The sequence below is a fragment of the Crassostrea angulata genome, chromosome 8, assembly GCF_025612915.1.
Source record: "Crassostrea angulata isolate pt1a10 chromosome 8, ASM2561291v2, whole genome shotgun sequence".
NCBI classification, from domain to species: Eukaryota; Metazoa; Mollusca; class Bivalvia; order Ostreida; family Ostreidae; genus Magallana; species Magallana angulata.
In genome coordinates this window covers 8,717,226-8,735,322 of record NC_069118.1, presented here as the reverse complement: position 1 = coordinate 8,735,322, position 18,097 = coordinate 8,717,226, and the positions used below count along the sequence as shown (strand labels likewise).

The window sequence follows — 18,097 nt, the reverse complement described above, 5'->3', positions numbered from 1 at the left end:
GAATTAGGCGGACAAATTATAAGTCTTATTGAAATAGTGACTGGTGTCTTTTTAATCACTCCATCAAAGGAACATTACGATTTTCAAATCAGTATATCAGAATATACATTTGTTTTGATGGACTCTTGATTTAACATATTTTACGTTATTATTTTTATGATACTGGCTTTTTACGCCGTTTTCTAACATTATTAAATATGTGTTTCATCTTTCTTTACAACGATTGTAGGCGTGTCTAAGCTTGCACTTGCGCTACATACAAATTGGCATCGGTGTAAACCTTTTTCATTCATTTACGTTTTATGCATGTGACAATCAAAATGGGTAGACGTTTTAAAGAGAACAGATATCCAAAAAGGCTCTTTTACGAGTACGATCTATCTCTGCTCGTACCTTTCAGCCAAAGAATGCTCTTTTACGAGTACGATCTATCTCTGCTCGTAACTTGCAGCCTAAGAATGCTCTTTTACGAGTACGATCTATCTCTGCTCGTAACTTGCAGCTAAAGAATTTAAAGAAAACTGAAATGCAAGTTTTAAACTTGTCAAAACATTGTTTGACATGTGCTGAACAATCTCTTTTAAGTAAAGGACTAAAGTTTATACCAAGTCCTAAGTCGGACAATGCCAAAAACATTGTACTAAGAGATTCTGACGAAAAGTAAGATGCAAATATATGTTCAGCAATTCCGAAGACAATTCACTGCATCCTTTTAGACAGCGCTAAGGTTACATACAAGAACACACTTGTGATGCATAAGAAAAGGATATCAATAAGACTAAATTCGAATTTACGTCAATGCCAATAAAATGTTTTGAAGACAATCTCACTTAACATGAGAGAAGCATTTGTCTCATTAACAAATAATCTTGGGATTGTAATTAAAAAGGCGGACAAAAGCAACACAATTGTTATAATGGACAGAGATCAATATACCTCAGAAGGTATGAGACAACTCGATTCTGCCTATTACATGTATATGTCCAGACAGAAAAACCTGATTAAGAAACTCTACATCAGAGCATTTAATATAAAGTTTTATGAGATGTATCATAACAAAACTTTAGACAAGGAAACCTATCGGTTTTTAATCACAAATATAAATGTCAATTTGAAATGTGGGAGTCTGTATTTGCTCCCTAGAATACATAAAATACACAAAAAAGTGCTTGATGCACTTTTTAAAGGCCAATGCAGCCTCCGAAAAATTCCACCTGGTCGACCAATTATCTCTCAATGCGGCACACCAACGGAAAATATAGGTCACTACTCTGATCATTTCCTTGTGCCCATCGTTCAGAAACAGAATTCTTACATCAAGGACACGTCTGATTTTATACTAAAAATCGAATCTCTGATTGTACCTGAAAATGCCATCTTTGTTACTTTTGACGTGACAAGCAGTATACCAACATGGAATTTCATGAATTACTTTATTCTGTCGAGAAAGCATATTTAGCAGACAATTCTAGTCTATAATTACCTCGACCTTGCAGTTCTGATCTAATCTTTTTTCTCAGATGCATACTTGAAAACAATTTTTTTGAGTTTAACGAAAAATATTACAAACAAATTATAGGTGCGGCGATGGGGGCACGCCCGTCACCAGAAATTACAGATATACGTATGAAAGACATCACTGATGATGTAGTATCCAAATTTCAACATGCCGACAATCTTATCTATCAAAGCAGATATAGAGATGACGGCTTTATTCTATTCAATGGAAGCCCGGATGAAATTAAAGAATTTTTTGACATAGGTAACTATTGTCATAAATATCTGAGATTTACTTATGAATTATCTCACACCAATGTCAATTTCTTAGACACGACCATATACAAAGGAACAAGATTCTCAGATAGCCAGCGATTAGACATTCGCTCAAACCTACTAACAGCTTCCAATACCTGCACAGACAAAGTGCTCATAGCTCATCAGTTTTCAAGGGCCTAATTAAAGGAGAATGTACCAGACATCTGAGAAATACTATCGATCAGGCTGTATTACAAAATATTTTCAAAGATTGCAAAACTCATCTCGAAAAAAAGAGGTTACAACAACCAGAAATTGAACCTATTATGCAAGAAACTCTTTCTGCAAATAGAATGGATCTTCTCAATAAACAAAAGAAGAAAAACACTTAAAAGGTTGTACCGAACGTTTTGGTTACCAAATTTAACCCATGTATTAAAGGGTTAAGGAAATGACTTATGAAATACTGGGATAACATACAACATGACGAAGTATGCAAAATATTATTCACGACCCCTCCTATGGTTGCATACAGTAAACACAAAAATATAGGTGATCTAATAATTAGATCCAAATTAAAACCAAATGAAGTTCAAAGAGATTAATTGGTTTATGCATAAGGTGAACTTCTGACGAGGCGGGCTTTATTACAATTCAAAAATGACATGTGCTATTAATACCGCCGAAATACTCTTAACTAGCTATGCCATTTAAGCAATTGACAAAATGTTTCATTAATTAAGAGTGTCGGGTTCTAATAAGTTTAAGACATGTCTGGATGTTAGGAAGCCGTCGTTGTTTTCGCTCTGGGTTTGCTCTGTCTCAGCTCTCTACACGGGTTCAGCTCTGCCTTCTGTTAGGTCGGGTTTATTAAGATAAATTTTCAAAATATGGTGCAAATTTGTTTACCTTGATAACAGTTGTTGTCAATCACCATGTATCCTGTTTCACATGTACACACACTAAAATTACAAGAACCTGCAAGTTGGGTTCCAGTGCATTGCCAATCGTATGAACATGAATTATCAACTGCAATGTTCACTATAAAAAGAGAAAAAATAAAACGTATTCAAGGTGTTTATTATATTATTCCATTTATTAAAATAGCACAAGGGGAAAACAATGTTTATATATCAAATTACCTACCAACAGAAGGTACCTGTATAATTCAGATTTAAATGTGAAAACATTTTTTGAAGTAATGCCATCTTCATTTTTAATAAGGCATGCTTAAGAAAAATCATACAGTAAAAATCTAACATCTTAAACACGCAATTAATAAATGTTGACTCAAAATCAAAACTTAACATTAAGTCACATTACAAGTATGAACATCGTCTTTCTAATTTTCAAAACTGTGGAATTATGTTCAGTTCGATGGGGCCAAGTTTTGTGAATTGTGGGATTTTTGCTTATTTGTGGGGATGTAAGCTCGTAGTTGCGTCGCTTTTCAGTTTAAAAAAGAAGCGAACATTTTTATAATTTGTTTTCGTCGGAGATGAAAATTCGTGGATGAGGGCTACCAATTAATACTACGAAAATTCAGTCACCACGATTTCTAATAATTCTACAGAACTTTTCAATCAATGCTAAATAGTTTAAGGGATTTTGCAAAATAAATGAATAAATTTATCAAATCTGAAAGTAGCACTATATGATAAATTATACCATTTCTTAATAATTTTTGTGTATTATTATTCACTCTTAAATAAAATCTTTCTCGATAACTGCGGTATTGCTCTCTTGCAGGGGTAATTAATATATTTTTGGGGATTTTACGTCAAAATTCACTAAACATTATCAATTTGACCTACAAAAAGCAGTACCAGATTTGCCGTAAGGGGGTTTATTGCAACAAGTGTTCAAGATATATCTTGAACATTATTTTTTTAACACTTTTTTGAATTGTTTATTGCAACAAGTGTTTAAGATATGTTTTGAACATTATTTTTTGAAATTACGTAGACATACATTTAACATAATAATTTTCACAGTAATTCTAAAAATATGACAAAAATTTGCTTACAAAAATATATTTAACATACTTATTTTGTAAGAAATGAAAAGCATACGTTGGACAATCTTTATAATGTGTTTTGTTTTAGACATATGCTTAACATATGTCTTCATTTCAATTAACGTTGATTATACATATTTGTTTGCTTAAACTTAACATGTCATAATGATTTCATGTACTAGTATAGAAAATATTTATCAAATTTTCATAAAATAAAAAAGTTATAAAATTCTTCTTTAAGCTGGAATAGGTTTTATTTTCACTGTTCACAAATATGTCAAACTAAACGTCACTGCGGCAGAAGATCAAACTGCTTGATAATTTTAAGCTTAAAGATAAGGATCGTATTTTCGTTTACTTGCATTTCAATTTCATTATTCAACTGCCGTTTGCAGTAGAGCCAACCTATAGCTCAGGGATGCGTTTGTCTGCTCCAAGAAATTTGGATTGAAACACCATTAATATTTTAAACCAACCGCATCATCGTAGTTTTACAATTTAACATCACCATGTTTGAACTTTTTAGTTTGGTGGAAACGTCTGAGTCAAATACAGGGATTAAATAACAATAAAAGTGGTAAAAAGTCGAAAATTGAAGAAATTTTTAAAGGATACTCGGTGATTTTAGATCTAGGAATACTTGACTTTGTAAACATTCCCTGAAAAGGTAAAATAAATGCTTACAAAGCGCCTGCGTATTCCCATGGCTATTGTCGTGTAGGTAAGACTTGAAATCGCTTTTTTATTAGTTTTGACCAGATCAAATGGCATATATTTTTAACTGCCTGATATACTTGATTAGTGTTTCAAATGTTGTTATGCGGCTGTGTATTTATGAACGAATGCTCAAAATATTTTGTTAATCAATAGTTACCTTTATAACATTTGTTGCCAAAAAGCGTGTATCCTGTTTGACATGCACACACCAATGATCTACATACACTTGCATATGTAGTTCCTGTGCATTGTCTATCGTATAAACAAAAGGAACCAACGGGGATGTTCCCTTCAAAAAACGAAAATCATAAGGGTTAACTTAAAAACATATTTTAAATGTCTTTTATTCTTTTCAATTTATGAGAAGAGTATTTAAGAAAATGCAAAATAGATGTGATTTTTTTTTACTAAAATACTGTGAAAAAAAAGATGTGAATTTTTTTTTTTACAATAATGTCTTCATTATTAAAGAGACCGGGTCTAATTTGTTCTGCCATAATATATTTTTTTTACATGTCATTGCGTCAACCAATAATAAGATGACGTCACAATGCAAATGAAACGCTGCGTGAAAGCATGCGTACTCAAACTGTACTCGGCCTCGTTAAGTATCGCATGTTTAAGCATACGCTACAAGGGTTCTTTCTTTGAAATACAATAATTTTTAATCTTTATAAAAAAAAACTATATGTGGAGGATTCGGAACAAATATCATGACATATTTACCTAATTGATTTACATTATTATAAATGTTGACAATACGTTCAGACTTGGACTTATATACCATTTCATATTTCCAATTGATGTCAACTACCAACTGTTATCTTTAAAGATTCACTTTATAAAAGCACTATACTTTAAAAAGAAGTTGGAATTGTAGCTTAAGTAGCCCCCTCCCCAAAAAAACTGGCTGTACAGTAGCCTCGCCCATAACCCCTTCGCAAAACGTACTATACAGTGGATTGTTTTTATTGATTGCTCAAAAGGATCAGACAAAATTTTAAAGAACCTACTTTTTCTTCTTAAATATAACAATAGTTTTCTACAAGACAAATCATTTGAATCTCAATGATTCGTCTTTTAACTTAAGCACAAAAACATAAATGCTTTTATTGATATGTATGTTTATATGTTAAGGTAGTTTATTGTTACCATATAAAAAAAAAAATAAGTGTCAAAATTGACTAAATCTAGCATAAATAATTAATCAAACAAGTTGTTTCTCGCTGTAGAGTAATTTTTACACAAAAAAAAAAAAAGAAAGAATACAAATCTTCTCTTTTTCTTCATTAACACAACGAATTATTTCTAAAATTACGTATACAATAAACATAATTTAATACACAGTTGTGTCTCAGCTTTGTATGAAATATATTGCTATAACGTTAACCATTAGTAAAAGCAGTTTAAGAGGAGTTGTGCTGACAAATAGGTCATTACTACAGGTAATAAATATACAGATAGGTCTTCCAGAGTGTATAAGTATATAATAACTCCCTACCCCTATTCAAATGCTTTAAAAGCCACTGCAGAAGAAATATGTTTTTTAACAGTTCATATCAGAGAAATGGTTTATTCTTTTTTGAACAGCTTGATAAAATTGACAGATTTTATTAAGTAACGATAATCATTATTTTTAAACATGGTTCACATTAGTTTAGTTTAGTTCACTAATCGGACTCCATTGGATTATAGAATTTTATCTGTATATTGATAACTTGTAGTAATGACTTATTTGTCAGCACAACTCCTCTTAGACCAATTTTCATAAACTTTTGAAGGTATTCAGAAAGAAACGTCAAGATGTGCAAATGACCAAAACATTCCGATTACGTAATTTGAATTTCGACCATTCAAACTTAAAATTTTGGCCAAATATTGAATATAGTTACTGGAGCATTTGTCTGTTAGGCCATATGTCACTCAGAATTTTTCGTTGTTAAAAACTAAAGAATCTAAGTACGTATTTGCAGAAAGTGTTGATAAAACGAGTAATGTTTTTTATGATTTAAGAAATGAAGATAATAATTTTTCTATTGATCGACGTATCAAAGAAAAAAATGACCGGAAAACTTCATCAATGCGCGTAGCGCATTGATGAAAAAGTTTTCCGGTCAATTTTTTCTTTGATACGTCGATCAATAGAAAAATTATTATCTTCATTTCTTATCATTTAATAAAATATTTTCAAATAAAAAAAAATGTGAAGTGTCATTGATCAAAAATGGAAATAATGTAAATGAAGCGGCGCGTATGAATACAAAACAAAAACAGCAACAATATTCAAAATGGATGCGCCTTCAGCTGATGCAGAGCTATTGAGCTGAATTTAATGGATTAAACACAAATACTAGTAGTGAGTTAAAATCTGAACCGGCTGAAATGAAAACGAAAGGAAAATACATGCGATAGCTTGTGATATTATTCACTGTGCAGAAAAACTCGTAATAAAAGTAGTTTTCATGTGAGATCGCTGGAATATGCAACTGGACATAACCATCCAAGGAAAGGCGATCGTGGACGAAAACACCTGATATGTCGACAAAGAATGGTATGTATAAGCGACTTTTGTAAACTGTGTGTTAACTAGATAGCCAGTGATGTACTTAAATGGTATATCTGCCGCTTGGAATGCGCTGAAGGAGTTGATGCATCACTCATAGCTTTTCTTTACGACGCTTATTCTGAGGACCGATCATGTACGTGTGTAAATTTAAAAATTATCGTTTCCAAATTTGAACAGCAGTGTTACCGTGAAAGTTTATAGGCCTATATGTTCGTTATTATATTCCTGGAAAAGGAACAGCCAAACTCGCTGTAAATGTTGATTGATCTAAAGCAGATTGGGTGTTTCTTACAAAATTTCACCGATTTTCTAAACCCAATAATTAAAAAAAAAACGGGGGGGGGGGGCTCTTGAGTTCAATTTAATTTATTTCACTCAAACCGTAAACGTGCCGGTACATGAAGTACACATATATATTTTTTTACAAATTACATGCAACATCAGAGGTACAGTATAGATAACAGACATTGTGGAAAAATGTATAAATGTTCAAGGAGAACAGACTAATTCTATAAATTTCGAAAATATATAAAGGAGGTGTTGTGAGTTCTGAAGTAGACATTAATTCAAAAAATTAAAAGTAGCTAGTCATTTACAAAATTTTAGTTACAAGTATTTTTATTCCAATACTTTAAAAAGCATTTCATTTTTACACAAAATGCAAATCATTGACTATCTGCAGATTAATATCATTACACACGGCAAAACGTCTTTCATAAAGAAGAATGCCTAAACATCTACCAGTTTTTTTACAGCAAGACAATAAATTTACATTTGAAATTTAACAAATAATTTTCTATATTTTTAAACTAAAATATGCATTCACAAGTACTTTTCAATTTCAAAACTTTATTCAAAACTTTTAATTACACGAACTTTGGAAGAATTTTTAATGGGAACCGATTGTTTATGCACAAACTGGTCTTTGAGTCCTTGATTGAAACTTTTAGTAATCAAATCAACATTAACAATACATTGTTCTATCCAAATATTACAAAACTACAATTTTCAAAAATATAATGCATACATTCAATCAATGGGTTCTTCAAAATTCAATCATTATATTTTGCCAATAAATACTTGTACAATAAAATCTCATACGTGTGGTGTATATTACCCGTGTGATAAACCTTTGCTATATGAAACGGGGGATGCTTTATCAAATACTTCCGGTCCGAACTATTTTTGACACAGCCTCTCGCTTCACCGCTTCAGTGACCTATTTTCGAAGATTTGCTAGTACTTTCAACATTACTATATCTACTACAAAAAGGCTAGGGGGGGGGGGGGGGGTTGTTAGCCTCCCCCCCAACTCTTTTTGCAAAGTTATACATAACCGTAACCAAAAGACATTTTTTCTTGTTTGTCAAGATTTTTTATAAGATTAACCCACCTTCAAACTTTCAATTTGCTTTGTGCAGTTTATGAAACTTCAAACTACATTAACTATCAAGGAGTTCATCCTGACGGCGCGATGGAAAAAGATCGTACTGGTTGTGTTTACATGTATATACAAGAACTTACCGAAATAATGTTTCATAAGACTTTAATTCCACCACCAGTAAGCATCTTTATTCACTATTTTAAATCCCTAATCATGAAACTGGTGTTTGTGTTATAAAACATCAACAACTAGCAACTGTTCCTCGTTCGAGCCAATTTAAACTAACGAGCATTCGCAACTTTGTGTAACTTTTTGTCAACAAACTTGAATATTTCAAGTCTTTTGATCAGTATTTCCATTTAATCAAATTAATAAGCTCTAAGAAAAATTATTTAGAGCGAAAGATTTATTTCAAGGTTTATTTCAGTGAAACGTTACATTAAAACAGTAAGATTTATCTCAGAAATGACGTATTGCGCAAGGTCACAATAACTGCATAACACAACGTTGCATCACCTTCTCTCTTTCTCCTCCTCCCCCCCCCCAACGGATTAGGAATTTTAGGATTTTGAGGGAAATTTTTTTTTTAAGTATAGTTTACTCTACCCCCCCCCCCCCCCCCCCGGATTAGGATTTTGAAGATTTGTGGAAACTTTACATTCCCTTTTTCTTTTTTTTTTTTTTTTGGCTTATCAAGAATATTTGGATGAGTCTGGCCCCCCACTTTCAAAAACGATGCTACGTGCCTGATATCACCTCGTGATGTACCGGTGGAAATAACGGTTGGGGAAAGTATGACGAACAGTTCACGCTTAGGCGAAGCATCGGTACATCTATTCTATGGTAAAAAAAAAGATTATGAATTATGGTTTGTGTTCATGCAACACCATACAAAACCCCGTCAAATCACTATAGTCTTACCACTGCCTCGCATCACAAATGCTACTATTTAAATTTCAAAGCTGCTACTGACTTGGCTGTCAATACATGCAATTATGTATCAGATGTGAGAAGGTTCATTCACTCTACTATTTACCTCTGTTAAGTTCTATCTTTCAAGCACCCAGGGGACATATCCACCACAGTTTTGACCCCCAAGGAAAACCCGTTATCGGTCTATCCTCCCCATTTCAGATTTTGACCCAAGTGATTTGTGGTCTCTTAAATGAAAATCTATATATATATTACAGTCTAGAGCTTTTCAAAGTACTTAGATGAGTGCCCAGATGTTGGGCCAGTTAGTTTTTTCAAAGGATGGATTTGCAAAAATGTTACAGTTAAAGTACAATTAATGAAACCCGATTACATGTCACATCCAAAATTTTGAACTCGGCTGTACAACATCTGGATGAATTGTTAAATAATTAAGGTTTTTAAAGAAATAGAACTTGGTCGTATAACGTTTTCTATTTGATCAATTATTGATAGCCAATTAGGAGTTGTTCAAAAATCAGATGGGGGTGACACATGATTACACCTAAATCATAACCAGTGTCAAGTGCAAAACTAACTATTTTTGTGGACATTAAATTATGTTCTGTCCAATATGCTTCATGTGATTGGGTGGTTGATATAATATAAAAATTCAGAAAGGGGGCCTTATAGAGAAATTGGACATCCAGTGTGCATTTCGTCTCATTCCTGTTGCTCAAGCAGACTATGATGTGGATAAATGTTTTCCTATGGGCTGCTCTTTACGTTGTAAATTACGGGAGATAGTTGCAATTTTTTTTTGCATTGGCTAACACAGTATAGGACAGGATCAGATACTGAAGATGACTATTTATAGATGGCTTTAATTTTGCTTATAATAATTTTTTATAATGGTACAATTAACGTCACTGACCAAAGAAATAGAGGTACTTTCACTTGATGTCAAAACAGCAGGCCCTACAACAAAACTTGCATGCTTTGGTTTTGAAATTGACATAGCTAATATGATTGTTGGAATTCCTGAAACAAACTGCAAATTTTGATGGAGTTGAATTATCTTTCTTTTAGATAAGAATACGTTTTCTAGAAGACAGTTAGGTCAAGTAGGACTTTTATTACAAGAATGTATGTTTCTATGAATAGTTTTTAAAACAACATCCCCGTATAAAGCTCTTAGTTGGAATAAAAAGTGATCTTATGATGTGGCTTATGTTTTTGAAGAGTTTTAATGTGATTACATACTTTTAGAAGTAAGATTACGGTGTGATATTAATATTTTTGAACTTTTTTTTCCAACGGTGCCGGATTAGCTGACTTGGGGTGTGAATACTTCCAGCATAGATAGTTTTTTTCTCCCATGGCCTAACCATCAGATATACCAGGATATTCTGAGGATCATGATATTTTAAGAGTTCGTCACAGTGGTAATAGCAGTAGGGTTATTGGGTCATATTTTGCAGGATCAAAAAATAGTGTTATTAATAAGAAGCTTTCCAAAAACAAACAAGTAATTTAATTTGTTGGACATTTCTTGTTAGACTAGTGTTGCTCAATGTTCTATTTAAGGCTACATATACATGAACCTAGTATTAACAATAAGACTGCATAGTCTGTCTGTCTGTCCGTCCGTCCGTCCGTCTGTCTGTCTGTCTGTCTGTCTGTCTGTCTGTCTGTCTGTCTGTCTGTCTGTCTGTCTCTCTCAAGCATTGACAGAATTCAAGAAGTTGGTATAATGGCAATGACAAACTCTTTTCTAGAACCAGCACCAAATTTTTTTTGTATGATCTAAAACTCAAAATTAACAATTGATTGGCTGCACACGTTTTCAAATAACACGAAAAATGCATAAAAACTGGTTTGAAAGCTTTTGAAAAATTCTGCCTTGACCCAGGGTACAATCAGATCTTACTTCCATCATTTAATTACGTGGTGCAGTTAATTGCATATTTATTCTATAAATATTATACATACTCTACAGCCAGAACCTGTGTATCAGCTGCTAGTCTTCAGAGTTACGAGATAGGGCAGCTACATCAGCTGAATATGAGGCTGGTTGTTATTCAAAATTTATTATAGAAGCAGATCGGTGGAAATTTGTAAAAATCATATATTCGTTGTCTTGTCCTAGGTTTATGTCAGTAGCATAGAGATAAAATAGGAAATCATATTTGTCAGTTCATATGTTTTAATTACCGAAACATTTTTCACATATTAAACTCACAAAGTATTACAGAACTTGAATTTAAGGTCTGGGAACCGTTTCACAAAAGCATCGTAAATCGTACGTAGTACGTAAGTGGGACGTAGGTAATACTTAGTTAATTTTGGGTGTTTCACGAAAGCGACGTAAATTACGCAGCGTCGTATGTAACGTCGTAAATCTACGTCACCTCGGAGGTGGCGTAAATCTACGTCTTAGCGTTATTATCTCAAAATGTCAGCGATATGAGGTTTGATGACGAACAAGTGCTTTAAAATGTACATATGAACACTGTATTTAAGGGACAGACAGTCCCCGGGACCTTCACGAATCGCAAAAGTTATATATATATATATCATCTTTTTCTTAATATTTCGACAGTGTCAAAATAAACGTCTTTATTATAAATTTAATGAGCAATTTTTATAATTTTAAAATAAAAAACGTTTATCCTGAATAAAGATCATAGATTGTCCTTTAAAAAAAGTCAGCTGGTTATTTTTTTTTTACTTCCATTGACAAAGTATAATCTATTGGCAAAATTACTATGTCCTAATTTCAACTTTCAACTAAATTGCATTATCAGATAAATCTGTGTTCATAACATTACCTCTTTTTCATTATAAATCCTCAGTTTTTGCAGACGATACATCATATAGTCCGTCATAACGATTTTACTTTTGTTGTACGATGATTTGAAGTCAGAATTATGTACTAACAAAATTTGCTCTTGTTTGTTTGAAAAACTAAATGAATTAAACAACGAGTTAATCTAATAAAAATGTAATAATTCGTTCATGTAATAGTATCATCTTTGTCTGCCTTTTATGTTTGCCAGATTAGCTATTGGTTCGAAATACCCGGAAGTGACACGCAATACACTAAAAGGTGGTGTCGAAAGAACCCGTATCATGTTTTCTGAAACAATCTTCTTTCTGTTAATACCAAAAAACTTATTGTAAACATATATTACATATTTTACGACCCAAGTTATAAATAGTGATTCGAAATACCTAAAATTACTATATCTATCTATCTTTTTTTTCTTTTGTTACAAAATTAAATAAAATCTAACACCCCATGATCACAGTCAAAAAGAGGTTATTTCACTACAAGAAAATATGGGCTTAGCAAATGAAGGCAATTTACTAACAAACTTTAAAATAGTTTATATTTGCAAGCAAATACAATAAAAATATACATCTTACGTAATGTTACATTACATTACAATGTTGCATAACATTACAATGTTGCATAAATTATGCAGAATTATTGAGATATGCCTGCAAATTGACGGGTTTCTACTTGGCAGCTCTAAGAGACGTTAAACGACAGTGAACAATTCTAAAGGCAAGAACAGATATGTAACAAATCAAAAAAAAAAAATATTTAAAAGCAACTGATCTTTAAAAAATTTGTAAATTCCGATCCAATTAGAATTCACCTTGCATAATATATTTTTGAAATCTTGTTTAAAATATTTGACACGCAAAACTTAAAAACAATGATGAAATACTAGTATATTAAAAGCGGGTTCCATGGTTAATCCGTCCACGATTCAGGAAGATGTTTACAACTTGCACATCTTCTATGTGACAGACTATTTTCATTTTCTTGAGAGAGAACGAAAGAAAGATAAGTAAATTGATTTTTTTGTATTTAATGCATAACGATTTAATATCTATTTTATGCAAATAATTCAGTCACAGAATCGCTGCCTTTTCCCAGTTTTTCATTCAGCTTTTTCAGAAGTTCAATTTGTAACTTGTTCTTCTGAAGTTCCTGCTCGAGCACCTGGCACTGTAACTCGTGAACATCATCCACATTTCGCTTCCTTTTCAGTTTATTCTTCCTATAGAACGATACATGAAATTCTGTTTACTGACTTGATTAAAAAAAACAAGTCTTAAATTCAAAACGAAAACATTATGCATAATACTGTTTGGTTAATAAATTTTATCAATGTAAAAGTTCCTATGTTTAGAGTTACCCCGATGCCTTTATTTTCATTTCTGCTTCTCTCCCACGCGATGTTTCTTCCTTCTCACAGGTAGCCTGGGATGGCCCAGGAGACTGAGACAGCATTGGGGAGGGGACAGCGGCTTTCTCTGAAGTGATTGTGTTCGGTTGACAGCCATACGTCTTCAACTTTGAATAAATCTACGTCTGAAATTATTCAATTGTAAATTGGACATATTCGCCGATGGAATTACATTCATTGGTGCTTACAAACGTGTTATGACAATATTATTGATTGTCAGCTTATGAGGAGAGAGAGAGAGAGAGAGAGAGAGAGAGAGAGAGAGAGAGAGAGAGAGAGAGAGAGAGAGAGAGAGAGAGAGAGAGAGAGAGAATTAATGTACCCAAATTTTCCAGGTCAGTATCAAAACCACCGTCAATCCCTTCAATGGAAGTTTTTCCTATTATTGCGACAACCAGAAATAATTATCGACACTTCAATAATGAATTCCTAAAATGGCGTAACCTTACAATTTAATTAGCAATAATGATTATATGTATATACGAGCCAGTGAGAAACGCAGGATTTTTTCTGCTTTCTGAAATAGAATTTATTTAATCTTTTGTTTAAGGAAGAAGGGGTTGCAGTATCGAGTATGTTATTTTCCTTAAGCTGAGCCAATTAAAAAAAATCAAGTAACAGATTTCGATTTTCTTTAAACGTAACGTTATACATAATGCTCTCATCGATTTAGAATAATATTGAAAATTTATTTCAACTTAAGACCATTTTAAATAAGAACCCGTCTGGGAAAAATTTCTTGGTCTGCCCATGGACAAATTGGAATAATAAGATTTTTAAGTAAGACATGTTTATCTCAGACACGCAGCATCGTTTTTTAAAGGGGGGGGGGGCAACCTAATCCCAAAAATCTTGACAAGTAAAAAATAAAAAAAGGGAAATTTTCGAATCCCAAAATCTTGAAAATCCTAATCCGTGGGGGATTACCCTTCAATTTCAGTCTTAATTTCCTTATTTTCTCTTCCATATTTTATAAATATACTCTGCCTGTATCAATGTGTATACTAGATTGTTTTCGACACATACTTTAAATATCATACATTCACATGTGTCTGTGCATACCTGCATGCTATACACATTGACAAACTTTTTATGAAGATTGTTTTATTAATCCAATATTATCGATTTAATTGTTTCAAATTTTAATTTTGTTTAATTGATGGTAATAACTTGTTTGCAAGTTATTTAAAAAATAAACTAGACATCATTCGCGAACCTTCTGACTGAGATCACTTGTGTTGACTGGGGTGGGGGCTGGTCCACCTCCCGTTTTGGACCTATCTCGCCGAAACTCCGCCTCCTTTTTCTTGGTTTGTGAAGAAAAATCCCTCCACTTCTTGCATATTTCAGCAGGAGACCTCTCCTGGACAGAGACACTGTTGATTCTGTCCAAGTTGTTAAAATATTAATATTGAACCGAAAATAAATTACAAGTAGCCTAAATTTTGTCCGAAAATTGATATATCCACCCCCCCCCCCCCCCCGCCAAAAAAAAATCTATGTCGGTCCCAAAAGTAAACTTTACAATAAAAGATCCCTTTTTGTTGTACTAAAACATTTTTTTAAATGGAAAAGACCGATACTCATTGTATTTAATGCATCAGAATTTAGATTCAGTCCTTTCTTAGAGATTATTTTAATGACGCAATGGGTAAACATTAAAGGTCAAGGATATATCATACAGTTTTTGTAAACATGCAGACGCTGAAACGGCTTTTGATCATGAATGTCTAGCAATAAAAAAAATGTAAGTGTTTTAATAACTGAAATTTTTTTTTATAGGTTAGGTGCAAACAAAGTTTCCTATAGATTACATATTGACATATATTGATTTTGTACCACTGATTTATAAGTATAGCACATTTGTCAGCCCATGTTACGAACTTTCACATGTACATGTAGATCTAACATAAATCCGAGATTCCTTTGACAATATACCCTCTTTTATAATATAAAAACGCAAATAGGCTATTTGTATATGAGATGAAATTACTGAAATCAAAAATTATCCTTATAGATAAACAATTAATATAAATCGTGAAACATTTTCTGTGAGATACATACAAGGAACAAATGTCCTTCCAACATTTGTTGTGTTGACATCTTTGTGAGAGGCAAACAAGATCGCTCGATTCTTCTCAACTTCTTCCACCAAAATTTCAATCTCCTTGGCAGAAAAATTCTTTTTCCTCTCCTTTTTAATTTTATTTACGAGTTCGTCTGCCATATTGAAATCAACTTCCGGTAATTTAAGACGGACGTAAATACGAGAAAGTTACGTCGGAACTAAGTACCTTTCGTGAAACGGTCTTAACTAAGTGCGTACATAGTATTTAAGAGTGTCGTAACTCGTTAAGTAGTACCTAATTTACGATGCTTTTGTGAAACGGTTCCCAGGTGTTTTGGCTCGAAATCATCAAACATTCATTTATTGAAGTACTTTTCATAGCTGTTGGAACCGATTTAGGACAAGAGAGATTGGTCATAAATATATGGTGGCAGAGTTAATTCTAATTGAAATTTCTGCATCTTAAGAGCAAGCTGCATTTACCAAAAAAATTGAACGTGCTCAAGATGCCCTTGTAATGCGTCCTAGGGATAAAGTTATTTGTCTTAAACGTTTTTTATTATATGTATTGACTGAAATCGTTTTTAATCATATAGAAGCTATGGAGCAACGGTTTCAAAACTTAGTACCAGTTTGGTCTCAGATAAGTCAGCATAAAACCTAAAGGTATTCGCAGGATGCTGCGGCAATGAACACGTCCCGTGTAAGTGTTAACAGAACAGCTGCTCTGAAAGTATTAGAATGGGGGGGGGGGGGGTGTTTAATACTTAGACTTGCTGAAAAACATAAGTCAGAAGGGGTAGGGGTCTGGAGTATTGTTTTTAATATGGGACATATTTATCTTCACTAATTCTCATTAGACAACATTAGTCGTGGGTTAGTTGATTTGTGACTACCCCCTCCCCCAGTGTAGAATGACTGAGACCTTTCATAGGGAATTTGTAGCCATGTGGTGTTTGCAAGCACCAACTCAACTGATGCTTATGTATTGTTGTGCTGACTTATTGGGACACATTAGGTCAATTGATATTGATATGTGAAGTTGCGGAACTTTTGAACCAGTTAATTGTGCAAAATTGTGCTTGTCTGATTATCTAATTTTCTTACATTGTATAAAAAAATTCAACATACCCATGTATAAACAAGTTTAGTTACTTTAATAGGTGTATGTAAAGTGCATGTAAAAATTTAAATGTCTATATCTTAACTGTACAATATGAAGGGTAAACAAAAATTTCCGCTGCTCGATGAATAGATTACAAATAAGTTGTCAACTGGAAATCTGATTGGTTGGCGCTTTCATTGGTCAACGCGTTTAACAAGATATCTGATTAGGCGACACACTGATTTGTCTACACGATTTTCTGATTGACAAGTCTGTTAGTTAGACTAGAGCTAGACTAGAACCCGCGTCTGCTTTCAGGTTTGCTTCTAAATCAGAGTCTACTCTCTGTGTTCGCTCCGGGTCTGCTCCATGTAAGCTTTTGGTTTACTCAGGGTCAATTCTGCTTTCTGTTAGGTTTCATCTAGTCGTTACTGTATTGATTGATGTTAAAAAAATATGCTAACCAATTTGTTTACCTTGATAGCAGTTGTTTTCAATCAAAAAGTATCCTGTGTCACATGTACACACACCATATTTACAAGAACTTGCGAGCTGAGTTCCAGTGCATTGCCAATCGTATGAACATGAATTATCAACGGCAATATTTCCTTTAAAAGACAAAAAAAACAAAATGATTCAACAAAACACATTTAAAATGTTCCATTTATGAAAACAGCATTACGGAAAAACAATGTAGATACTTCAAAAGAACAACTAACATAAAGTAATAGTTTTATCTTTTAAAAATGTTACAGCATTTTTAGAAATAAAGCCATCTTCAATATTGGATACGGCATGTTTACGAAAAATCATACACTTAAGTGACTTCTTAAAAACTCAAAAATATTGACTCTATGTAAAGTTAAAAAAACTTTACTTAAAAGTTCCGTTACAAATATAATCACCAATTTTCTTTATTTTTTAACAGCTTAAATTTTTCTAAATAATCTCAGATTTAAAAATCCCAGCATTAGTGCCCCCAAAGCCAAGAGATCTTTGAAAAAAAACAAAACAAAAAAAAAAAACAAAAAAAAAAAAAACAACGTACGTCTACAATTACAAACTATGATAATGTTACGTTTACGTTAAGGTATCTTACTCCTTACGTTTTGATTTAATTTTGCAGATAATCATTCTACTTTAAATGCATATGATTTTGGTTTTCCTAATCATCACAGAAAGATCATTAATTCATAATTGCACGACATTCATAAAGAAAATCTATTTCAATTCAAGAAACAAACAAGTTTTTGGAGAACTATTTCTTCCCGCGGAAGGTTTTTTTTAGACAAAAATGAAATAAACAAGCAA

The 18,097-nt window shown here is 32.8% G+C and overlaps 1 protein-coding gene and 1 pseudogene across 1 annotated transcript in view; both read right to left on the bottom strand.

The window, feature by feature from the left end:
- The window catches only part of LOC128161716 (prion-like-(Q/N-rich) domain-bearing protein 25), an 86,607-nt gene that overhangs the window by 31,092 nt on the left and 37,418 nt on the right, over positions 1 to 18,097 (bottom strand). The window contains exons 7-9 of the mRNA XM_052825079.1: positions 17,263 to 17,394; positions 4,647 to 4,778; positions 2,665 to 2,796 (exon numbers count right to left, since the gene is read on the bottom strand). Coding sequence (XP_052681039.1) covers positions 2,665 to 2,796; positions 4,647 to 4,778; positions 17,263 to 17,394 — 396 coding nt within the window. The remainder of the gene's footprint in view (positions 1 to 2,664; positions 2,797 to 4,646; positions 4,779 to 17,262; positions 17,395 to 18,097) is intronic.
- LOC128161717 (nuclear apoptosis-inducing factor 1-like) lies at positions 13,119 to 16,293 on the bottom strand (annotated as a pseudogene).